This window comes from Hoplias malabaricus, unplaced genomic scaffold (assembly GCF_029633855.1).
Source record: "Hoplias malabaricus isolate fHopMal1 unplaced genomic scaffold, fHopMal1.hap1 scaffold_62, whole genome shotgun sequence".
Taxonomy (NCBI): domain Eukaryota; kingdom Metazoa; phylum Chordata; class Actinopteri; order Characiformes; family Erythrinidae; genus Hoplias; species Hoplias malabaricus.
In genome coordinates this window covers 107,501-133,433 of record NW_027101061.1, presented here as the reverse complement: position 1 = coordinate 133,433, position 25,933 = coordinate 107,501, and the positions used below count along the sequence as shown (strand labels likewise).

General features: G+C 43.2%; 1 protein-coding gene across 1 annotated transcript in view; it reads left to right on the top strand.

Annotated features, from left to right (window-relative positions):
* LOC136684431 (tyrosine-protein phosphatase non-receptor type 4-like) overlaps positions 1–25,933 on the top strand; it is a 48,823-nt gene that overhangs the window by 4,226 nt on the left and 18,664 nt on the right. The window contains exons 2-9 of the mRNA XM_066659188.1: positions 13,779–13,933; positions 22,680–22,787; positions 23,230–23,272; positions 23,376–23,454; positions 23,949–23,993; positions 24,093–24,145; positions 25,250–25,370; positions 25,650–25,737. Of these exons, the coding sequence (XP_066515285.1) occupies positions 13,796–13,933; positions 22,680–22,787; positions 23,230–23,272; positions 23,376–23,454; positions 23,949–23,993; positions 24,093–24,145; positions 25,250–25,370; positions 25,650–25,737 (675 nt within the window). The 5' untranslated portion in view covers positions 13,779–13,795. The remainder of the gene's footprint in view (positions 1–13,778; positions 13,934–22,679; positions 22,788–23,229; positions 23,273–23,375; positions 23,455–23,948; positions 23,994–24,092; positions 24,146–25,249; positions 25,371–25,649; positions 25,738–25,933) is intronic.

Sequence of the window (25,933 nt, the reverse complement as noted above, 5' to 3'; positions counted from 1 at the left end):
AGAGTGGATTAGAGATTGTGTGTGTGTTTATTAATATTCCTTGTATTCAGTATTTCCTTTTAGATACTGCAGGCGTCTGTGGGTTGTCGTGTCCCTAGAAGTGGTCACCAGGGTCACAACAGTGTTGCCGATGAATTTTCTGCAATGTCCATATTGACCAATGTTATTGACCGGCCATTATATCAGTCAGCTCCAAATCTGTCAGCAGTGGTGGGTAGAACCTGTATAAATACATTTGTTAAAAACAAAAAAGAAAATCAAATTGAACATATAAAAAAAAAATGGATAGAGAATCAAGCGCCCTGAGGCCCTGTCCACATGGCTCCATTTATTTTTCTGCATTTTGGCCCCCAGTTCACACGAAAACGCTGTTTTAGTCACTGAAAACTAAGATGGAGATTTTTGAAAACGCTCTTTTCACTGTTCTCATGTGGATGAAAGAAAATGGTGCCTCTCTCTGTCTGAAATTTAAATACCTCCTCACTCCCTCTATAGTGAAGTACATAAGACATTAAACTAGCAGCTAGAACTAGATTTCAGATTCCCATCATATAAATAATTATAAACTAGGCTGTATTAGTAATATATAATGCACTGCTAAGATCTAGATTCAGTAACTTCACGACTTGTATAGTGTACTACGTATGGATTGATTTGAGATTAACACCTCTGCATTTCTCTCATGCATTGTGGTGTTTTGATGCCTCTTTTTAAGAGGTACCCCCTACTGGACTGGCAGCAGAAGGCAGCCATTTTCATATTCGTCTGGACGGGGATATATTCAAAAATGGAGAGAGGGAAATCTCGGTTTTCAAGTGGATGGGGCCTGAAGCAAAAATAAAATCACTGTAAATGTAAAATTTATAACTTTGCAACAAATTGGGTAATTGTTTCTCACTGATTAGATTTTTTTTTAAATTCCTGTTGGCTGCATTTACTTTGCCAGCTTTCTTGCTCACGCTGCCTGACTTTTAGTTTGGAGTTCTGACACAAACTTCTAGCCTGGGAGGGTTTTTTTCAGGGGTGAGTCTCCATTGGCTAATGAGTTTCTAAACTCTTAAATGGCTCCCTATTCACTATTACTCACTATACAGTGCACTTTTTAAAAAATAAACAATGAAAAACAATGAATAATCACAACTAGGGGTGCGATATGTTGATATCAGATCGTGAACGATAAGAATTTGTCCGCGATACACCTTCACAGGGAGATTGTTCGATTGTGCTAATGCACATACAGTCCACTGCAGTTCTTATAAGTTGTTTAAATACTGTGTACATATTACACATCGGTTGAATGGGCAGACGCTTGGGACACCAATAATGTAAATCACTACTCTAAAATGTATGACTACTGAATTAAAACCAAAATAATTTGAGATCTCTTCCTTGCGAAAAACAAAACTAAACAAAGCTGTGAAGAGCAGCCCACAAACACACAAAGGATACTAGCGCTTAAATAGTTTGTCCCCTTCAAGACAAGACCAAATTTGAGTCTTTCCATCAATCCACTAATTAGTAATTCTCATGTTTGTGTAAAGAGGACTTGCAAAAAAACAACAGTTCAAAGTAAAGTACAACAAATAAACAAAAATAATGTAAATATATTCCCCGTGGATCTCTGCTATGGCCGTGTAGCTTGGGCTTTGAGCTTTAACGACACGTCCATCAAGTCTGTAGACCAATCGGGGCGATGCTCAACCAAGGAGGCAGGGAAGCAACCGAGCTTCGGCGCCAAACAGACGCGCAACTGGAGCACCCGGAGGAAAGCCATGCGGACACGGGGAGAACACACCAACTCCTCACAGACAGTCACCCGGAGGAAACCCACACAGACACAAGGAGAACATATCACACTCCTCACAGACAGTCACCCGGAGGAAACCCACACAGACACAGGGAGAACATATCACACTCCTCACAGACAGTCACCCGGAGGAAACCCACACAGACACAGGGAGAACATATCACACTCCTCACAGACAGTCACCCGGAGGAAACCCACGCAGACACAGGGAGAACATATCACACTCCTCACAGACAGTCACCCGGAGGAAACCCACGCAGACACAGGGAGAACATATCACACTCCTCACAGACAGTCACCCGGAGGAAACCCATGCAGACATGGGGAGAACACACCAACTCCTCACAGACAGTCACCCGGAGCGGGAATCGAACCCACAACCTCCAGGTCCCTGGAGCTGTGTGACTGCAACACTACCTGCTGCACCACCGTGCCGCCCAGCCTGAAATTGTTTGTTGTTTTAATCATATTTTGACCACTAAAGTTTCATTTAAATATCTTTACAATTTCCGAAGGCTTTTCAGTAACATTACATCATAAAACTGCATATAGTTTATTCACTGCCTCGAGATTTGGGTATGCAATTTCATATGGAAAATGGAAGAAATACCTGGAATGTTGAGAGGTTAAAGGGCAGCATGAAAAAGAATCGTTATAAAATCGAGATCGTCATCAAGCAAAAAAAAAAAAAAAGCCCACTCCTAATCACAACCCATATTTTACAAATCTCATACCCTATAATCCGAAACACACTACATACACACATGAAGAAAAATATTGTAGTAATTATTTCAGATTAGAGAACACACAACTAATCCAAGAAGATATGTAAATAAATGAAAAGATAGATAGTAAATGAATGAATGAATGAATAAATTAATAATAAATTGCAGGTTGGGGAGGGTGAGTCAGCTGGCACTGTAGCAGGTCTGTAGCAGATGAAAGTACGTAAGACAGCAATTCCAATTTTAGAAATAGAAATGTTGCAGTGTGGCCTTGCAAAGTAAATCTTATTGTCTCCATTTAAGGAAAATGCAAAACGTCCTGAAACCACAAAGAAATTGAGGGTGGTTTTGGGGACTTCCATAGCAGCAGCAAATTCCGACGTCTAGCTAATAAAGAAGTGAAAGCCAGAACACCTACTTGAAGCTGACTGAATGAAGAGGCCCCGGTGGGAAAATCAATTATTGCGATAGAGGGACACATCAGTATTAGTACCTAAGACATTCAACATTATTTCAAATAAACTGAATACAATTTATGTAACCAAAAAAAAAAAAGCAACAACAAACATATGACTTAGATGACATCTTGAGGCAGAGCATTTACCACATTGATCATGAACAGCATTAGGAGACATTTTAAATAAGTGAGACTTGATGAGCTCTGTGTGATACAGGGCGCTATTGTATACAGTGGGTCCTCCACTTACGACGTTGATCCGTTCCTACGCCGCGTTGTAACTGATTTTCGGTATAAGTCGGAACATACATACATACTGTACGTAAATAACATACTGTAAGCACTTATCCTATCCTAACACCTATCCTCCTCGGTCCCGAGCCGCAAAACCGTGTATTTTTCCACCGCGCACACCACACACGAAGTTCACGTTACGATGTTTACGACGTAAAACCACTTAATTCGAAACAACACTTTATACAGTAAATGGGAGATGTGTCGTAACCACAAAACATCGTAACTCGGGACTGACGTAACCCGATGACCTCTTGTATAGGTATTTCACCATCCACTAGTGCACTTTGGTTGTAGACTACTTTTTACTGTGCATTGTGGGATTGTTTGTGTGCACTGAAAATGGTCCACTCTCTTTTTGACCACTGCTACTAAATGGCCGAACCCCAAAACATTGCAGTTGTTCGTATTTAGCGTAAGGCTAATACAAGTGATTGGCTGATATGGTTTGTTCACCTCCACCTTGCTGCTTCTCTCTTGCTGGCCTCAGTTGGCTGAGCAAAGTATTTAGGACTTCTTAAGTACTGAGTAACATCCAGAAATCTTTGGCTGCTACTCTAAGCTCTGAAGTCAGTGGTTTGAGCCAATCACAGAGCAGCACAGCAACAAGACACCATCACATTAGAAATCAGGGACTGGATTGGCACGACTGAGGGGAATGGGTAGGATCTGAAAGGTTTTTTGTACTGAGTGTGAACGTACTGTAAGTGTTTGGTGTACGGTTGCACTTCAGGCATGTACACACACACATTTCCCTCAAGGGATGACCGCGTGTAAATTCTCTGAGATGTTTTTAGAAATCTGAGGTAGCAGTGCATGTATTTTGTAGAAAATGTCACTGTAGTCAAATTTTAAAGAGGGAAATAAACCCCATGTTTTGTGCTTGTTTTAGATGTTGGTCAAAGGCCCTGCCTAATTTTTCCAGGTGGTTGTTATTTTGAGGCTTGTGACATGACACAGGGGTATTTCCATCCACCAGGTTTTTTGCAAATTTTGTATTTGAGCCAAACCACACAGACTATTTGTACGTGGCTGAAGTGTAACTTGTCTGTAAGTTTTTACTCACAGTTTGAATCACTATAGAAACTCATTTGTAACTTGAGCACTTTCAATCTGTGTTTACTTTCATGCAGTAAGCAGTCTCCCAAATTTAGTATCAGTTTCATCTATAGTCAGAAAGCAATAGAGCAACATTTCTGTTGGACATTTGGACTTATATTTGTTGACTAGAAACATCCACATGCCAAGAAAGCCTAGCATACGGGACCCAGACACAGTTTATTTATTTATTTATTTATTGTAATATAAAATCCATATACAGACACTGGTTTTAGAGTGCAAACCGACTGGAGAGTAGTCTGCCTGGACACTGCATTTAAAGAGCAACAAATCTTTATCAAAAACAGAGTTATAATGTTTATAAAAAAAATGTATATAAAAAAAAATCACAAGTATCTATATATAGCTTTTTAGGCTAACATGCTTCTGCTAACATTACAGTGCCAAAGGCAAAATGGAGAATGAATGTGATGGAGTATTTTTAACAAAAAACATTGTTTCCGCACACACACACACACAGAGATGTGTTAATGGCTGTAAAAACAATTCAGCTAAAATCCAAACTGACTCAGATCTCTCCAGTCTGCTTGTTTGGATGCTGCCCCTAATCACGGACGCCTACGTCATCGACAGTTTCTTCGCCTGATGGAAACATGACTTGTTTCACATATTTTCAGCTGACAAGTCTTTATTGTGCAAACCATTTGTGAAACATTGGAGTGAAAACCCGTGAGGCTACAGTGAGGTGTCTTTACCTCTTAATGAATCAGGCTCTGATGTTTGGAAGGGGAAATATTTGCTCCCGTGAGTCATGGCGGTTCCATTGAAAGCCGAGCTGTGTTTTGTAATGTGAGACGTAGAGCGTGTCAGAGCCCTGGTGAGCTCCGCTGTAGTGAAGCTGCTGGTTTTGTTGTTGTTGAACTCCAGCTCTTTGGATTAAAAGCAGGTATTATCACTTACTATTTAAGATTATTTAATTTTGCTTATGAGTCAGAAAACCTTATTTCTGAGAACGTTCCAGTGTTGTGTGTATAGTTTGCTATGTATTGTAATGTTTTTCTTCTAGTTGTGGTCGATATATTGTCCTAGAAATAATCGCAATAAATGATATTATTGTCATTTTTAACCCATAAGCACCCAGAGCCAAATTATGAGAAATTTAAAACAGACCAAAGAAACAAGGTGGAACACATTTGTTTTTCACATTTCACAAATTAATGTAACAAAAATATTGTATTTCAGTGTTTTTTTCATGAAATGAAATCAAAGTGGTCTAATGTGACATTGGACTGATAACTAAAGCATTTAAATTCTATAAAAATGTTGGAACACACCGTTTTCGAAATAAAAATTTGCTTTTAAATTAAGCATTTCTACGCTCCAAGCACAAATTCACAAACTGTCACGTGACTGCATCCAGGATGTTCAGTAAAAGTCACTTAGGGACGTCACGATTTAAAGTGAAGGATAAAGCTGTGTAGGGACCAGTCGGGATCTAAGTAAGGATTTTTAACACATCTTCATGGGCTTTTATAAGAGAAAACCATCACTGATATGATTTAAAAAAAGAGCAGAAAAATGCAATTGGATCCCTTTAAAGAGCAATGAAATTTTGCAAAAACATATTTGCTTACAATATTCAGACATCGGGAGTGCAATATAACACGTGTTTAATTAATTAAGCATAAATCAGTTTTTAAACAAGTCAACATAACAATTCCAGAACACAGAGACCAGAGAAAACCAGAGAACAGACCTGAAAAAGTGGCTAAAATACTCGTGATATTTATTCTCATGTAAACATACACACCAGTAAACACGATGGGCAATTATAGTGGTCAGCAAGATTATTGAAGAAATGTCCATATATTGCTCGAAAAGTCGATAATGTAATTATTGTGACAGACCCTTTCTCACCCCCAGACACTACTGCATTAGTGCACATTGAACACACACACACCCAGAGAGGTAGGCAGCGATCCCAGTGCCTGGTTAGCTTAGATGAGGCTTGGATGTTGAGGGAGGAGACAAGTGATTTTCCTTCACTAATCCACCCCCAGTTTTCTAGAGGACTAACCCTGAAGGTCAATGCTTCTGCTTTGACTCAGTGCAGAGCCTACGTCTTAACCTCAGCAACAGCCCTACGCCAGTGTGAGTATTTATACTTCTGCATTGGTGTCTGCATCGCTCTGTAGTTACACCGCTACACCACTAGGTGAATTACCACTCTCTTCCTCCACTCTATGTAGTACACAATGAATTGTACAGTGGTATTAGTTACAATCTGTGAAGTGCACTGTTTGAGATAGAGCATAGGTCACACGTGGTGCCAGGAAAGAAACAAAGTTCCACCTTTTTGTTAATTCCGTGACTTCCAAACCGATGTCTGAGGAAATCTCTCACCATTGATTTGCTGCTGTCTGTTCATATTTTTTGACTTCAGCTTGAACTAATCACGGTGGTTGTGGTCTGCGTTGACGGAATGTGTATTTACATTTCCGTGGAGGTGTGTGTGAGGCTACTGAGGAATAACGCATTAAACGAGGCACAGAATGTACTTCAGTACTTTGAAGGATCACTTATTGAGTGTTTCCAATGGGGGTGGGACGAGGGGGTGGACGACGTTGTCAAGGCGGCCACCCTAACTGTAAAGCACCGCGGAAAACTCTGATTTTCCATATTTCAATAGAAATTATTTACAGCATCTGTCACTGAGTTTAAAAATATTGACAAAGCCTATAAATAGGTGTATGTTTGATGGTGATGTCATGTTTCTTGTTTATTTTTGGAAGTCTTTCATTGGATTTTATACTGTTCATATCGATATCAGAATTATATCGTAACGTAATTGTTGGCCGTATCATCCAGCCCTACGTTTAACTCTGTGCAGTAGCTACATGTTGTTTATGGCATAGGTTAAACACAGAAGCATAAATGAACCTTTAGGCACTTCCAAGCCCACGTCTCTAAACTTAAAGCCATGTCTGCCCCTTGTTTGTCTTCGAGGGACTGTTGTGTGGCCGAGAGACTGGTTTGGCTTGGCTTCAGCTGCAGTTATGTAATAGTTGTGACAGACCTAGTGAATACGCTTCATTTCATATAGAAACTCTGGTGGAGCAGGTGTCTCAAACACTTGGGCATGTTGTGTATGAGTCAGAAGTGCTGGTGGGTGATCCATGGATTTCCAGTCTACTTTAAAACAGCACTAGGTAGTTTATTCCCCCGTAAAATTACAGCTTTAAAATGAGCGTTCATATGGAGAATAGAGCCTCTGTCATTGTTACTCTTTGAGCTCTGTACCGCAGAAACTACACTATGTAAGTTTTTAAAGAGGGTAGGAGTATGATTATGCAATTAGGGATGTCATGATACCAGAAATTCATTAGTCAGTACCAATGCTACAATTCTCGATACCAATTTCGATAAACAAATGCATGTCAACATGCTTTTAATGAAAGGGCAATTTAAAATATATATATTTGTGTTTTGTTTACTATTGTTTCTAACCCAGTACCTGTTGCGAGGTGGGAGCTTCACCCTGATTGGCTGTAGAGCAAGGAAATCCCCCCCCCCCCATTTTAATGGTCTCAATGGGAGAAAGGCAGTTAGTGCAAAATATTTAAGCTTTGAAAACATGTTTATTGTCTTGATTATTGTTTGTTGAGCTTGTGGCTGAGTCTCTTGCGGTGTCTGAGTCTGTAAGGCACTAAATCTGAATGCGCTCTGCTGAAGAATGCTATTTGTCCCGCCTCCTTGGGTGCTCATCGCAATAATTTGGCCCCTGATTGGTGTACAGATTTGATTGATGTGTCGTTGGAAAGCTGAGAGCCTAAGCTACACAGGGAACATTTTAGTTGCTTTTTAATTTGTTGTACTTTCTTGTAAACCGTTTGCTAGTATTCTTTACACAAACTTGAGTATTACTAATGAATGGTTTGGAAGGTGACAGCCTAAGGTAAGCACTGGTATGCTTTGTTTGTATGTGATTCACTTCTGGGCTCTTCAGGCTTTTTGACGACACAGTTTTGTTTGGTCATCGGTGTCAAACGCAAAATATTACCATATGTAACTTTTTTTCTGTTTTTATTTTATAAATGAGTCGTAGCAAACCTGTTACTTCTCCTGCCGATGTCATTCCTCATGTCGGTGTTGTTGTTTTAGCTTTCTCTGCTTATTAGCGTTTAGGCTTATTATTGTGACCTTGTGTGGTCTGAGAAATCTGTGAACCCTTCAGAAACTCTGGTACCACAGGACACAAGAACCGTATCTTTTTCAGAATTTTGATACCGAAGGATCGTTCTTGTGACATCTCTAAAAGCAATGAAATTTAGGGTTTACTTACTCATTAAAGAGGTCATAATATGATAAAATTCCTTGTTCGGTGCATGTTCACATTAATGTGTGGATCTGGAGCCCACCAGCCCACACACTGAGAAACAAGATTGCCCACTCAGTTATCTTTTTCCTGCCTAAGTCAGGAAACATGGGATAAAACAGACCATTCTGATTCTGCTCCACATCTGTCGTCAAATGCAGAGACTTTCGAATCACCCCGCCCCCTCGTCTGTCCAATCACAGTGCTATTTAGGTGAGAGCACAAAGACGAGGTTAAATGCAGCAAAACAGACACAATGAGTGTGGACTAATAAGAGCATTGAGTAAAAACTGAGAAAACAAGAACGGAGAAGAAAGAGAACCGAGCGAAACCAGCTAAAAAACAGAGTTTCTGCTCCTCGCTCCTCACTGCTGTGCGCTCGGGGTCAGGGTGAACAGCAAGCGGCTCATTATCATTTAAAGGAACAGCATCTCTCTGTAAAACCCTTATAGAGAGTTGTCCCAAAGGACCAAATAACCCTTTGGGCGCCTTGTTGGAGAGTGCATCGCCATCTTGAAAAGGGCTCTCCTGACCTCAGTGACCGAGCGGTAGATGTTGGGAGTTCAGACAGACATATGGCCTCACGCTGCTCTCTGGCGAGCTGCAGAGCGACCGAGAGAGTGGTTTGGAGAGCAGAGATGAAGAGCTGGTGCTCCACCACATCAGTCCAGGTGGGATTAAGGGCTTAGCTCCACTGGGCTGTCATAGTGGTTTCATGGATGGCGGATGAGTCCACTGCGACTCTGGAGATGAAACAGGTAAGCTCATTAAGAGATTAGCATAAGCTTTGATGATTACTCATCGGCAGAGCTGCGCCACGCTGGAGTTCAGCTCGGTCAGGAGCTCATGCTCGCACCACGTCATGAAACGAGTGTCCAAAGACAGGAGGATGCTGATGGACAATGCTGGAATTGTCCTCCAAAAATGCTTTTAAAATTAATTTATTTATACTCCCAATAAATGTCATGGTGTATCAAAATTGCCCAATATGACGTTGAATGATTACATCTGGCCCACAAACAGACTCATCCCAAAGGTATTGGATGGAATTCCAGCAGTTCTCACCTCTCCTCAAGTCACTGCTGAGTGGCATAAATGTGAGCTGAAGCCTTCCAACCCACACACTGTGAAACCCTCATCTGAGTCTGTCCTATCACAGCGCTGGACCCGTGTTTGTGAGAGCGCAAAGATGAGTTAAATGCAGCAAAACAGACAGAACGAGTGCGGAGATGTTAGAGCACAGAATCAAAAACTGAGAAAAAAGAGAACCAAGCGAAAACGGCTAAAAACCAGAGCTTCTGCTTCTGGCTCCTCACTGCTGTGCGCTCGGGGTCGGGGTGAACACTGAGCGGCTCGTTGTTGTTTAAAGGAACAGGCGCTGAAAGTGGGCATTCTGAGCTGTTTAGACAGGGGGAGAACACGGCTGTGGGGCTTGAACAAGGACTGTGTTCCACTGTGGAGAAGGAGGGGGAATATGTCCTCTTTAAGCTAATGAGCTTGAACGGAAGTCTTTCTTCAGTCTGTCCACGTCCAAACTGTTGGCAGCTGAGGAGTTGGTGGGAGGACAGAATAAAACAAAACACACACAGCTCTTTTTTCCTTTTCTGCTTCCTGCAGTAGCTGCTTGTGGTTGCAGTGCCAAATCTAGCCAGAGGCTCCAAAAATTGTTGAGATTGGAACCAAGTAAGTGTGGGTGTGTGTGTGTGTGTGTGTGTGTGTGTGTGTGTTACTGAGATCTGATTACGAGCTTCTGTGGACCTAGCAGCAGAATGTGTACTCACCTGAGTCAGGAGAAATGCCTGGGCTCCACCCCCCCCCCCCCCCCCTCCCCCACTTGCTTAAAACACACACACATACACTGCTAACTACACATTGCTCTGTTTATGTCGGCTTGGCCTGGTCCAGCACTGGAGGAAATGTCTCTGTTTGTTTTACAGAAATAAAATTTGATTCAAACAAACAGCAGGCCAATGTAGCCTTGTTTTCAGAGTTAGCCTCTGATTCACAGCCCTGTAAGACCCACCTGGACTCGAATAGTTCCACGATAGATCGTCCCTCCAGGGTCCACAGAGGAGTCTCAAATATTTGCCTGGACCTGAGTGTTTTATTTCTTCGTTCAGGATCAGACATTTTTCACGTACCTGTCAGGCTTTAAATATAGTTCCCTGGTATTTCACTTTCAAAATTGGACTTGACTCACACCCAAAAACAAAAAGAAAACAAAACCAAAAAAGTCCGGATTAGCAATGACAGAGGCTCTATTTTCACGGTTACAGCTCAGTGGAGCATCACTATGATTTTTTTAAGCTGTACTTTTAAGGCAAAAAAAAAAAAAAATTTTACTTTATTATACAATTTCAGAGTAGTTTTTATGATATTTGAATTACAAGCTGTTCATTTGCTGAGTAAAGGTTTCAGGAACAGAGTTGCCATCAAACAGTGAGTAAAAGTGAGAGTTAGTTATGAAATTTAATCCATATTTCGGCATAAATAAAATTGAACCGCTATTTTTTTCACTAGGCTCCGTAAAAACCATGAGTATTGGGAGGAATTTGTGGCCAAATTTGGTAAAATGTTAATTAATGTAAAAATAAAAATATCCTAATGAGTTAAAATGCCCAGAATGTCTGTTAACACGTTAATGTTGACAGCCCTAGTAAAAATATTGCCTAATGTTCCTTTAATGACTCTGTTGATGCCGGCTGATGTGGTGGTAAATCTTCTCCTTTAAAGGCTAAGCACCACTTAATGGACCTCCATGAATATTTCAAATTATTTTAGTTACTGACATATATAAGTATGAATTAAAATGAAAATAGCAGCTTAATTTGCTTTAAAAATGACGGAAAAACCCGAGCTCACTGGTGGACAACAGCTGAACAACGCCGCAGTAAAACACCGTTATGACTGACCGTTATGACAGTATCTAGCTAAATAACCAACATTATTCATGACAATAGCCTAGCAATAAGCTAAACTCAAATGTAGAGGTACCGTTATTCTTGTAAATGTGATCGAAGTCGTACTCGAATTCATCCGTCACTATAAACCTCCTTAATGCAGCTACGTAGCCGAGTATAATCTGAGCCACCGAGTTTAGCGAGTCAAGCTAAAGTTGACAAATTTAGTCCATTTTCTGGATATTTTGGGATCTTTGGGCCATTTGTTCACAGATGTCCCACTGTACATTGAATGATTGCAGCCAAAAACAACACACCTTTCCGTCATTTGGCATTAAATTAAGTGCAGTTTCTAGAGTTGTTGTCCACCATCTACGTCACAGGCAAGACACCTATTAGAGTTTCCGAACACCGTGGGGGGTCTTTTAAAACGTATTCCTTGAATTAATAAGAATAACATGTTTTCTGACTATCAATAAACACAAGTTAGGAACTCAAATTCCACTGTGTTTATTTGTTGGACACTTTCATAGAGCTGGTGCTTAGCCTTTAAGTGTGTTGGGCTCCCTAATGATTTTCACTGGACATCTGTCTGTTGATTTAACAGAACTGAGCACCTCATGTTGAGATCTGTTTACTATTTTATTAGCAGCACTACATCACATGCCTCAGAGGAGGAACATGTTGGCTTTCACGCTCCAGCATTTAGGGGGTGACTCCGATGACATGACGGTGGGGAGAAATAGAGTGGACATTAACAAATGTAGCAGTAAGCACTAGAGCTGGAGGGATGTTTTCAGACAAAAGAAGATTTGGTACTGAGCCTTAAATATTTGCCTGGACCTGAAATTGCCTGAGTAATTTTTGTCTGCATTCAGGATCAGACATTCTTCACATACCTTTCAGGCTTTAAATATAGTCCCCTGGTATTCCACTTTCAAAATATGACCTGACCACCACCCCCCTAACCTTGAACATTTACATAGTACAGTTTCTGCAGTGCTGAGTCCGGAGTAGCAACGACAGAGCCTCTATTCTCACTGTTACAGCTCAGTGGGGCATCAAAATGTTAACAGTATAGTTGGTGTTAATGTAGAAAATGAGCAGTGAAACACTGGAGTCCCAATTAGCTGTGTTCTCAGCTGCTCAGAGGTCTGTATGTGTCTCTGGAGAGTTATTCAGTCGCTAATGAAAAGAGTGGGTTTGTTTAAATGCTGGTGATCTCAGTGGGTGTCCCTTTATTTACATACTTAGGACGTGTTGCATGTGAAAAGCAGCCGTTACATTTTCAGTGAACACAAGTAACGATCCTGAAGCTGTCCTCACTGAAATTAAAGTGCTTCTCTAAGGGGTTTAATAAAGATCTAAACACTCTGCTGTCTAAGCACCATAAAAATAGATTTTCTCAGCTTCTTTTCAAACTTGTTCAAAAGAATACACTAAGTATTCAAACTGTGGGGCATGTTATAAATAATAAAAAAAAAATCCCTTGTTCAGTGCATGTTCACGTTAAAGTGTGAATCTGGAGACTACCAACCCACACACTGTGAAACAAGACCACCCAGTCAGTTCTCTGTGTGCTGAAGTCTAATAACATGGGACACCACTTCTGACATCAAGAGTAGAGATATTAGGCTTTCCCCGCCCCCTCGTCTTGAGTCGGTCCAATCACAGCGCTGGACCCGCGTTTGATGTGAGAACACAAAGACGAGGTTAAACACAGCAAAACCGACACACAATGAGTGTGGAGAACCACTGAGACCACTGAGTAAAAACAGAGAAAGCTAAAAGGGACAAGAAAGAGAACTGAGCAAAAACAGCTAAAAACCAGAGCTTCGGCTCCTCGCTCCTCACTGGTGTGTGCTTGGGTCAGGGTATGACTCGTTATCATTTACACCTCATTTAGACGAGGACAACGCTGCTGTGGCGCTTGTGGGGTTTCATTAAGAACCAGAACTGTGTTCCACTGTGGAGCGTGATGATCAACCTTTTTTCTTTTCTGGAGCAGCTTTCTGTGAGTCTAAGGTTATTACACTCAATGCCAAGTACGTGCAAGACAAGCCTCGCTGTAATAGCAGGTGCCTAGCAAGTGAGTTCAGTGTGTGATTTAAATCCCACAGACTATTCTCTGTTTATTAAGAGCTCTGTGTTTGTGTTTCAGACTCGGGCTGGACCGTAATGACCGCACGCTTCCGGTTGCCTGCTGGCAGATCCTACAATGTCCGGGCGTCGGAGCTGGCACGTGACAGACAGCACACCGAGGTGGTCTGCAACATCCTTCTGTTGGACAACACTGTCCAGCCTTTTAAGGTTAACGTAAGTAGTCACTTTGTATTCTTTCTTTGTGAAGCTTCCGGTCTTTTCCTGAGCAGCACTCAATCCACAGGGATTAATATAACAACAGTAAAATAACAATAGCTGTAATAATAATGGTATTAATAATGCTAATAATATGACAACTTATAGCTCAAACATTGGGAGGCAGAGGCTGTGTTTTGCTCAGAGTTAGATTACGTTCCTGAGATTCCTGAAGAGGGCGGAGCCTCCTTGAGAGACTCTGGTTCATGTGTGTACACGCACCTGCAGCATCTCTCTCTCCCTCACACACACTCACACTTATTCTAGGCCACCAAATGACAGGGCAAGTGGATTGCAACATCGCCGCTGTTTGTTCATGCTCAGGACTGAGCCCAGAGCAGACTGTTGTGTAAAAGTCCTTGACCAGTGTGACCAAAAGAAAACAAAACTAAAAAATGATTACCTTCCTTAACCTCTGAATCTGTGATTTTAAATCAGTGGTTCCCAAAGTGAAATTTTAATAAACCATGACTTTTATTGGGAGTATAAATAAGTAAAATAAATAGCAAAGGATGGACAGGTTTGTGAGAGAGGACGGGTTTTCTCCAGCCACAGCGTCCAAAGGGAAAACAAGTGTGAGGCATATCTCAAAGCAAGTTCGTACCAGTCACTGACGAGGTGTGGGGATTAAATGGGTCATTTTTGCAGAGCAAATGTGCAGCAGGTTTTAGGCTTTTTCTCTCAGGAAGCTGTTTTATAAATTATTATTTGTGCAGGGAAGCAATTAGGAGCAAATCTGTTTAACAATGACTGTCAATCACAATCACTTTATTTATTTTTGTTTTTTTCCTGTAAGTAGTTGCAGTTTTGTTTGAATGTAGCCTGGAAGTAAAAGATATGTACATGTGTGAATATGGGGTGAGGGTGGGGGTGCAGAATTATTCTCATCTACAGAAGGGGGCACGGCAGAAAAAGTTTGAAAACCACTGGTTTAAACAACATTAAGTAGTTTTTAATCTTTAAATATATAGCTCCAATATCATTGTTATGCTGCTCTGGTTTCCTCCCACAGTTCAAAAACACACGTTGGTAGGTGGATTGGTGACTCAAAAGTGTCCGTAGGTGTGAGTGAATGTGTGAGTGTGTGTTGCCCTGTGGAGGACTGGCGCCCCCTACAGGGTGTGTTCCCGCCTTGCGCCCAATGATTCCAGGCTCTGGACCCACCGTGACCCTGAATTGGATAAGGGTTACAGATGATGAATGGATGGATGGATCATTGTTATGCTCAACTGAGCTGTAATAGAGCCTCTGTATGTGATACTTAAGGATCAACACTGCAGAAACATCACTATGTAACTATGTAATTACAGTTAGATATGGTGACCTTAGTGACCTATTAGTGTCTCATTTGGATTCATGAGGTCTACATACAGTACTTTGCAAACTTCACAGGCATCTAAGACTATTATTATTAATATTAGCGTTGTGTTTGTATGAATTTATATGCAATTTCAATAAATAGAGCAACAATTCTCAGGTGCCCAAGACTTACAAAATACTGCAGTGTATTATAGAGATAACAGAGAATAAAAAAAGACAGTTTCTCTAAATGGTTTACCAAGTTTCAATAATGGTGAAAAAGAAAACTAATTTCTGGGAGTGGTAATTGATCATAAATTATGTTGGAAACCTATATACAGATATAACACATTTATACGTAATATGGACGCATATAAACCAAAAATGTAAAACCAGAAATGACTTATTACAATATTATAGCAAATTAAAAATATCTTGAATCAGAATTAGGGGTGGCATGGTGGTGCAGCAGGTAGTGTCACAGTCAGACAGCTCCAGGGACCTGGAGGTTGTGGGTTCGATTCCCACTCCGGGTGACTGTCTGTGAGGAGTTGGTGTGTTCTCCCTGTGTCTGCGTGGGTTTCCTCTGGGTGCTCCAGTTTCCTCCCACAGTCCAAAAACACACGTTAGTAGGTGGATTGGCGACTCAAAAGTGTCCGTAGGTGCGAGTGAGTGAGTGAATGTGTCTGTGTTGTCCTGTGTAGGACTGGCGCCCCCTCCAGGGTGTATTCCCGCCTTGCACCCAATTATTCCAGGTAGGCCCTGGACCCACTGTGACCCTGAATTGGATAAGCGCTTACAGATAATGGATGGATAGTTATCCTTGTTGGTTTTTAAATGCATCTTTGTGTGTATTCATTCTGAAAACCTGAAATAAAGTTTCAGCAGAAGTGTACAAACCCTTGAAACGAGAACTGATCAGATCAATGAATAAAAGCCACTTCCTCTGTGCTCTGCTCTTTGGTTTGTTCTCAGTGTTTCCAGGAAAGTGTTTGTTCACAGAGCCGTCCGACTGTTCATATTTACTCTCGTACTCTCTGGACTCTGAACGCTTTAGATGCCAAATCTTTGAGTGTCCTAGATATCCCCTCTCCCAAGACTAGGGTCAAAATAATGGCTTCAATCTTTCATCTTCCTCAGTGTCTGTCTGCTGTGTGTGCTCCCCTGTTTATATTCACTATCGTCAAATAACGTGATAGGTCTGACATTATATTTGCAATTGATAATACCATAGCATGTCAGTACACATTCTTTTTATATTGTCATCTGAAGTGTGTGTTAAGTAACTCTTCTCCATAGTGGAACTGAAACATCTGTGACCACAAGCCCCACAGCAGCATTCTTCCCTTGTCTAAAGAGCCCTGTTCAGAACACCCTCGTTCAGTGCCTGTTCTTTAAATGATATTGAGCCACGCGTTGTTCACCCCGACCCCGACCCAGAGCGCACAGCAGTGAGGAGCAAGTAGCAGAAATTCATAGCTGTTTTGGTTCGGTTCTGTTTCTTCTCCATTCTTGTTTTCTCTGTTTTACTTAGTGCTCTTATTTCTCTGCACTTGTTGTTTCAAAATACCAGAAAGTGAAGGCACAGGCTTTATTTTGACCCTAATTGTGCACCGTAGAACTGCACAAGGACCAGTCATTTAGAAACATCTCTATCTCAGAGCGAGCTCTTGAAGCTTTGTGAGAAACACTGCTCCACTAACAGGAGGTGCAGTGAAGTTTCCGGAAATGCGGGTGTAAATATTTTGAAGCTGTCTTCCTGCAGTGGTGTCTGTATGATGTAGAAAAAGCCCAGAAGTCCAAAGGCACCTGTAAACATTAGAATCATGTTTTCTGAGTACACACTTGGAGGTCTTTCTCACAGGGACACGGTTATTTTCATTCTGTAAATGCTTATCCAATTCAGGGTTGCGAGGGGTTCGGAGCCCACCCGGAATCACTGGGCGCAAGATGGGAACACACCGTAGAGGGGGTGCCAGTCCTTGACAGGGCGACACACACTCACACATTCACTCACACCTACGGACACTTTTGAGTCGCCAATCCACCTACCAACGTGTGTTTTTGGACTGTGGGAGGAAACCGGAGCACCTGGAGGAAACCCACACGGACACAGGGAGAACACACCAAACTTCTCGCACACAGAATCCACAACCCAAGGACCCTGAAGCTGTGTGACAGTGATACTACCTGCTGCCCCACTCTGCCACCCATTTGTTAAACAGGATTATATAAATAACATAGATTATTTAACAGAGACTTTGTGGTGTGACACCAGGGTGTTGTTCCACAAAGCAGGATTTCTCTATTTAGCCAGATAACATAAGCCCAGAGTCAAACATTTCTGGCTTAAGTGAGCTAACTCACTGTGAAATGCTGCTTTGTGAAATACCCCCTGGTCTTGTGTGTTTGTTAAGAATCTCACAGATCCCCTGCTGAATTTGACAGACTGGGTGGAGGGAGGATGCAGATGGTGGTTGACATGAGATACACACATTACAGCTGCAACTGTTTAAATCAGACCTTATTAGTAACTCTCATTTCAGTGCATTCTCAGAAAACTGTCGCTGTGGTGACATCATCTTAGTCCCTTTAAAGGAACACTATGTAAGATGTCATGTTTTTGCTCCTGGGCTCCAACTACTGTTGCAGAGTGTGATACACTTTTACAACATTGTCCCTGATATCAAGGGGGAGAAGGAAAGGGATAGAGCGGGTTGCTTCCTACCCTCCTCCAAAAGTTACATAGTGCTGTTTCTGCAGTGCTAAGCCTGAAGTGGCAATGACAGATGCAGTGTTTTCCCCATTACAGCACAGTGAGGCGTCATAATGATTTTGAAGCTGTAATTTTAAGGTAAAATATTTACCTAATGTTCCTTTAATTTGACCATCATTTATTTTACTGTATATTTTTCTGTATTTAAATGATTCAGGAATACATTCCGATTCTCAGCTGTGCATGTGGAGAATGGGACCTAATGGACATTAAGACCTCTGCTGGACTTTTTTAAAGGGACATTTCCACTTTCTGTGACTCTTAGTGGGACAGGATTGTACCTGTCCAGGACATTATCTCTCTGACAGTGTGCTGTGGTCTGTGGTTTTAAATCTTGTCCCTTTTGAGACCGTTAGACGACTCTCTCTGTTGTTGTGGTAATTCCTGGACAAGCTGCTTCCTGTCTGCTCACATTTCTCTCATTCCTCTACTCCTCCTCCTCCCCATCTCCCCCCACCCTCCATCCGACACCCATCACTCTGTCTCTGCTTAAAGGGGTGGGGGGGGGCTGTAAAATAAGGGGACAGTCTTTAATTGTGAGTATTGTGACCAGTGCTGCAGCACTACTGTCTGTACATGAAGTTCTAGGTGTGGTAGTTGTGTGTCATGGTTGCGATGTCACATAGTTGTTCTCTCCTGAGCTGTGTCGTAACTCATTTTTAAGACCGCTGTTGCTGATGTAGACTCATCACCATGTACAGCTCCTGCACTCCTGCAAATTTGCGATGGCGATGAAAACATCAAGCAAATGGTTTAATAGAGATTGTGGTTTGAGAATTTACTCAGGTGCTGTGTTTGTGTTACTGTATTGAATCTCTCTCACCCCTGTGTGTGTGTATGTCTCTCTCTCTCTCTCTCTCTCTCTCTCTTACTCATACACACACACTTCTACATTGCCTACTCTGTACTACTTTTACTTGCTTGTTTCATTATTTATTCTCTTCCTGTTTCTCCTATTTTCTTTCTCCTTTTTCTCTCCTCTTTTCCCCTATTCCCCCTATCTTTCTCTCTCTACCACACACCCCCCCCTCACTCTCACTCTTCCCTCTTGTTCCTTTCTCTCCCTCACACCCCGTCTTTCATTCTATCCCCCCATTTACTGGCTGTTTATATCCTGTGTTGTGCACTACAGTAAAAAAAAATATGCAGGCTTCTATAGTTTTGATTAAACAGTTACTTATTAAGCCTTTTGATTGTGTTTGTTTAATGAGAGAGAGATAGATACACAGAGAGAGAGAGAGAGAGAGAGAGAGAGAGAGAGAGAGAGAGATACAGATACAGAGAGAGAGAGAGAGATACAGATAAATATAAACAGGGACAGAGAGAGAGAGAGAGATACACAGGGACAGAGAGAGAGAGAGAGAGAGATACACGGGGACAGAGAGAGAGAGAGAGATACACAGGGACAGACAGAGAGAGAGAGAGAGATATACGGGGACAGAGAGAGAGAGAGAGATACACAGGGACAGACAGAGAGAGAGAGAGAGATACATGGGGACAGAGAGAGAGAGAGAGATACACAGGGACAGACAGAGAGAGAGAGAGAGATACACGGGGACAGAGAGAGAGAGAGAGATACACAGGGACAGACAGAGAGAGAGAGAGAGATATACGGGGACAGAGAGAGAGAGAGAGATACACAGGGACAGACAGACAGAGAGAGAGAGAGAGATACATGGGGACAGAGAGAGAGAGAGAGATACAGATAAATATAAACAGGGACAGAGAGAGAGAGAGAGAGATACACAGGGACAGAGAGAGATACACAGGGACAGACAGAGAGAGAGAGAGAGATACACGGGGACAGAGAGAGAGAGAGAAACACAGGGAGAGAGAGAGAGAGATACACAGGGACAGAGAGAGAGAGATACACGGGGACACAGAGAGAGAGAGAGATACACAGGGACAGACAGAGAGAGAGAGAGAGAGAGATACACGGGGACACAGAGAGAGAGAAACACAGGGACAGAGAGAGAGAGAAACACAGGGACAGGGACAGAGAGAGATACACAGGGACAGAGAGAGAGAGAGATACACAGGGACAGACAGAGAGAGAGAGAGACGGTGACAGAGAGAGAGAGAGATGCACAGGGACAGAGAGAGAGAGATACACAGGGACAGAGAGAGAGAGATGCACAGGGACAGAGAGAGAGAAAAACACAGGGACAGACAGACAGAGAGGGAGAGAGAGATACACAGGGACAGAGAGAGAGAGAGAGAGACGGGGACAGAGAGAGAGAGAGAGACGGGGACAGAGAGAGAGAGAGATACACAGGGACAGAGAGAGAGAGATACACAGGGACAGACAGAGAGAGAGAGAGAGATACACGGGGACAGAGAGAGAGAGAGAAACACAGGGAGAGAGAGAGAGAGATACACAGGGACAGAGAGAGAGAGAGAGAGAGAGATACACGGGGACACAGAGAGAGAGAGAGATACACAGGGACAGACAGAGAGAGAGAGAGAGAGAGAGATACACGGGGACACAGAGAGAGAGAAACACAGGGACAGAGAGAGAGAGAAACACAGGGACAGGGACAGAGAGAGATACACAGGGACAGAGAGAGATACACAGGGACAGAGAGAGAGAGAGAGAGAGAGAGATACACAGGGACAGACAGAGAGAGAGAGAGACGGTGACAGAGAGAGAGAGAGATACACAGGGACAGAGAGAGAGAGATACACAGGGACAGAGAGAGAGAGATGCACAGGGACAGAGAGAGAGAAAAACACAGGGACAGACAGACAGAGAGGGAGAGAGAGATACACAGGGACAGAGAGAGAGAGAGAGAGACGGGGACAGAGAGAGAGAGAGATACACAGGGACAGAGAGAGAGAGAGAGAGAGAGATACACAGGGACAGAGAGAGAGAGAGAGAGAGAGATACACAGGGACAGAGAGAGAGAGAAACACAGGGACAGAGAGAGATACAGATACACAGGGACAGAGAGAGAGAGATACACAGGGACAGAGAGAGAGAGAGAGAGATACACAGGGACGGACAGAGAGAGAGAGAGATACACGGACAGAGAGAGAGAGAGATACACAGGGACAGAGAGAGAGATGCACAGGGACAGACAGACAGAGAGAGAGAGAGATACACAGGGACAGAGAGAGAGAGATACACAGGGACAGACAGAGAGAGAGAGAGACGGGGACAGAGAGAGAGAGATACACGGACAGAGAGAGAGAGAGATACACGGACAGAGAGAGAGAGAGATACACAGGGACAGAGAGAGAGAGATGCACAGGGACAGACAGACAGAGAGAGAGAGAGAGATACACAGGGACAGACAGAGAGAGAGAGAGATACACGGACAGAGAGAGAGAGAGAGATACACAGGGACAGAGAGAGAGAGATGCACAGGGACAGACAGACAGAGAGAGAGAGAGAGAGATACACAGGGACAGAGAGAGAGAGATGCACAGGGACAGACAGACAGAGAGAGAGAGAGAGATACACAGGGACAGACAGACAGAGAGAGAGAGAGAGAGAGAGAGAGAGAGAGAGAAACACAGGGACACAGAGAGATACAGATACACAGGGACAGAGAGAGAGAGATACACAGGGACAGAGAGAGAGAGATACACAGGGACAGAGGGAGAGAGAGATACACAGGGACAGAGAGAGAGGGACAGAGAGAGAGAGATACACAGGGACAGAGAGAGAGGGGGGGGGGCTAGGGCTAGTATTTTAGGCCTTGTTTATGCTTTCTGCAGTAAATAACTCTCGTAAATAAATCATGATTTAAGTGTCTCTTTCTCTCACACACATTTGCCTGATGATTTTGCGACACCAGACGAGTCCCGAGTGTGTGTTTGTGACTGTATCTCCTTCTTGTTTTAGAGCATCGTCACACACTCTTTGTGAGTTTTATAACACATTCCTGCACACAAACACGGGCTCACTGACCTGGGCCGAGACTCACACCAGTCAGCCGTGACATTAGGACCAGCTCCGCTGACCGCACATACTGTAGTCTGTCTGTTGCTCAGCATACTTTGTTAGCCCTCTTTGACCATGTTCTTTAAAGGTCACTCTGCAGTGGCACTGACGTGGTGGTTGTGTGTTAGTGTGTGTTGCGCTGGTATGACTGGATCAGACACAGCAGCGTATGATTGATGCGTATTGTCTGAGTGCTTCCTCCCACTTTTACTGATCCTCACCCTCTGCTCCAGCGCCTCGTGGTTCCGTGGGCGTCTGTTTTAATCGGATAAGAGCTGATGTGAAGCATTAAACGCAGCACTTTGTTTCGGTATCTGAAGGAGGAATGCGGTTGGACACTTCGCGAGATGCAAAACTGAAAGAATTACAAGCAGCTCACTGAAATTTCCCAGAGTTTATTTTACAGAGGAACTTGACCTCGTTTGACTGCGGGTGATCAAATCTTCACAGCTATGTTCCAACAGCTGCACAAGAAACGTGTGTTTGAGGGCTATAACAACGTGAGTCAGTGTAGTGCTTTTTGTGATGTCACAAACATACAGGCCCTTAAAGGCTTGAGACAGGCGTTGTGATATAGAGCGTGTAGATGGATAACTGTTTCTCCACTGAGACCTTCACTAACTATCGTGTGTGTGTGTGTGTGTGTGTGTGTGTGTGTGTGTGTGTGTTTCTCATCTCCACAGAAGCACGATCAGGGGCAGGTCCTGCTGGACGTGGTGTTTAAGCACCTGGAGCTGACGGAGAGGGACTATTTTGGGCTGCAGCTGGCGGAGGAGTCTGCGGACTCTCCGGTGAGTTGGTGGTCACCCGAACCCTCGCTGTGGAAGTGGACAGCTCAGCGGAAGCTCTTACATTTCACAGTAAACAGTTGATCTATGTTTGACTGTGAAATGTGAGCCTGCTTCATTCAGAAGTTTGGAGTCTTGTTGTTGAAGAGGAATGTTGAAGCGGAATGAAGCTAAATATTAATGGGATGAATAAGGGATGTTAAAGCAGGTTGTTGAAGGCATGTGGAAGGATCGCACAGTCTCTGTGGCTCTGTAATGGTGGCTGAGCTAATGTGTTGGTGTATGTGGGCTGCCTTTGTAGGCCTCTTGTTCCTCCTCCTCCTCCTCCTCCTCTTCCTCTCAGCACAGAAACACAGTGTTGAATTATTGAGTGACGTTGTGTTGGACCGGTGCCTTGTTATTGAGTCTCTCCTCTTTCTCTTGTCGTCTCATCAATATTTCACAGAGGTGGCTGGATCCGAACAAACCCATCAGGAAGCAATTAAAACGTGAGTGGATTTAATAGAGGCTCTTTACCTCAGGCTCATTTAACCCGGGGATTGATCATGTGCTGCCGCTTCATCCCTGTGATCACTCTTTCTTCTTTTCCAGGGGGCTCTCCGCATCACCTCAACTTCCGGGTGAAGTTCTTCGTGAGTGACCCAAACAAACTGCAGGAAGAATATACACGGTACACACAAACACACACACACACACACACACACAGACAAGCTACAGTAGCTAATTATACTACAAAATTACTGGCCCCTTCTCACCCACGAAGAGGTTGTAGCTATTTAACTGTTTAAAATAACATGATGGAGAAGTGTGACCCCTCTGGGCGTCTCAGTCTGGTCCCAGTTGTGTCCAAATGAAAGAGATCTTCTGACGGTGAGAATCATTCTTGATTCTCCATCATTTAATGGGGTTACTTCAGTGTGTTAACCATTACATCTTTGTCATGTTCAGTAAAAAACCATAAAGACAGATTCCATCAATGAAACTATCAATAGTTACATCACGCTCTCTTTCTCTCTCGCTCTCTCTCTCTCTCTCTCTCACATGCTCTCTCTTTCTCTCTCTCTTGCTCGCTCTTTCTCTCCCTTGCTCTCTCTCTCGCTCTCTGGCTTTCTCTTGCTCGCTCTTCTCGCTCTCGCTCTCGCTCTCGCTCTCTCTCTCTCTCAGGTACCTGTATTTTTTGCAGCTCAAGCAGGACATACTCAGTGGAAGGTGAGTTATTGTTTGTGTTACAATAAGTTTAAGTCTCTGTGTCTGTGTAAACCCTGAGGGTGGTCAGTGTATGGACGTTATTTTTGTTGTGTCCTTCAGATTGCCCTGTCCGCACAATACCGCCGCCCTGCTGGCCTCCTACGCCATTCAGTGTAAGTAGTATCTTCTACAGACACGTCACTCTGGGCGGTGTAGCCCTACTTTATGGATATTATGGTACATTACATCACACACTGCTTTCTGAGTGTGTCATGGTTACACCTTCATATTCTGATTGCCGCACACACTTTACTGCATCTGCTTCCTACATAAATGCTGTACAGAGTGTTGGAGGAATGTTAGGTCTGTATCTCTTGGTTTAAAGTGGTAGTGTAATACAGCAAACACATTTTTTAACATTTCCCACCAGACTCCCAGTGTTAAACTGTAGCACAGCCAGAACAACACATTACATTCCAGACACACACACACACAAGACCCTGCAGGGTCCCTACTCACCCCCACTGTCACACAGTGACCTCAATATCAAGGACTCCTGACAGACTGCAGTGTGTATATATATATATTTGTGTTTGTGTGTGTGATTGTGTTACTGAGTGTTTGGGAGTCTCTGGGGTTTGGACGGGGCAGTTAAGTAGGTCAGAGGGGATTTGATCCAGTGTGTTAACCCTCAGCCCCCCGTCTCCATCTCTGACTCATTCTCACTGGATTTTTGATTTGATTCAGGGATTGATCTGAATTCTTACTGCAGTTCCATAAAAGTCCCAGATCGTGAGAACTGTTCTTGCTTTCATAAATAAATCTGATGCAGCGTTTAATCTCAGTTATTTTCAGTTCAGTCATCCTTAATTCCCCTGTAGCTAGGACCCCCAGTCACGTACAGCACCACCAGCCGGGGAGGGAGGACAGCACATGCTCATTCTGAGACTTGTACACTGCTTATTTTCAGTCTGCTGCTTACACAGTACCAGAGGAAAGCTCAACACGCTTGGAGGAGAATGCTAACTGTGCAGATGTGTTAAGCCGGCTAAGCTGCTGGCTAGCATTGTGTTTTTGATGATTGTGTGTGTGTGTGTGTGTGTGTGTGTGTGTGTGTGTGTGTGTGTGTGTGTGTGTGTGTGTGTGTGTGTGTGTGTGTGTGTGTGTGTGTGTGTGGGGAAATATCCCATGCCACTGGACCAGTGATGTCCAGACGCTAGGTGTTTGTGGGTTGAAGCTGGACGTGTGGATGACCCTGTTTTACTTTTGTCCCTCAGCTGAACTGGGGGACTACAGCGAGGTGGAGAATCCCCCTGGTTACCTTTCAGAGTACAACTTCATCCCCAACCAGCCGCAGACCTTCGAGAAAGAAGTGGCCAAACATCACCAGCAACACAAGTGAGTCCAGCCTCCACACACAGGACACACACACTGACCGTCGCTGTGCTGTTAGCACCAGTGTGTTCTCATACTGAGCTTTTAAATGCTTACATGCTGCGATAAACACAAGGCAGAGAGACTCCTGCTCATCATCTTCGTTCCCTGAGAGTTAGAATCTTCTGAATATACATCTGAAAGGCTGGACGATGCTGTGTAGCATGTGGTGAGCACAGACTGCTGTTAGTCATCCTCTCTGATCTCTGTCTTTGTTCTGGTTCTCTTTTTTGCTGGTTGCAGTGGACTGAGTCCGGCCGAGTCGGAGTTTAATTACCTGAACACGGCTCGGGCGCTGGAGCTGTATGGGGTGGAGCTGCACTATGCAAGGGTGAGTTTCCCTCCTTCAGTCGGTGATGTGAACATCTTCAGAAAGTCTCTAGAAGACAGTATGTGTCGACTTTGTTTAAGCGCAGTTGGTTTTTAATCAATCACAACTCTTGGAGTGGATTTCTTTTCTAAATATCTTTTAAAACCACATTTCATCCATCTCTTCTCTTTCTCTTTCTCTCTCTCTCTCTTTCTTT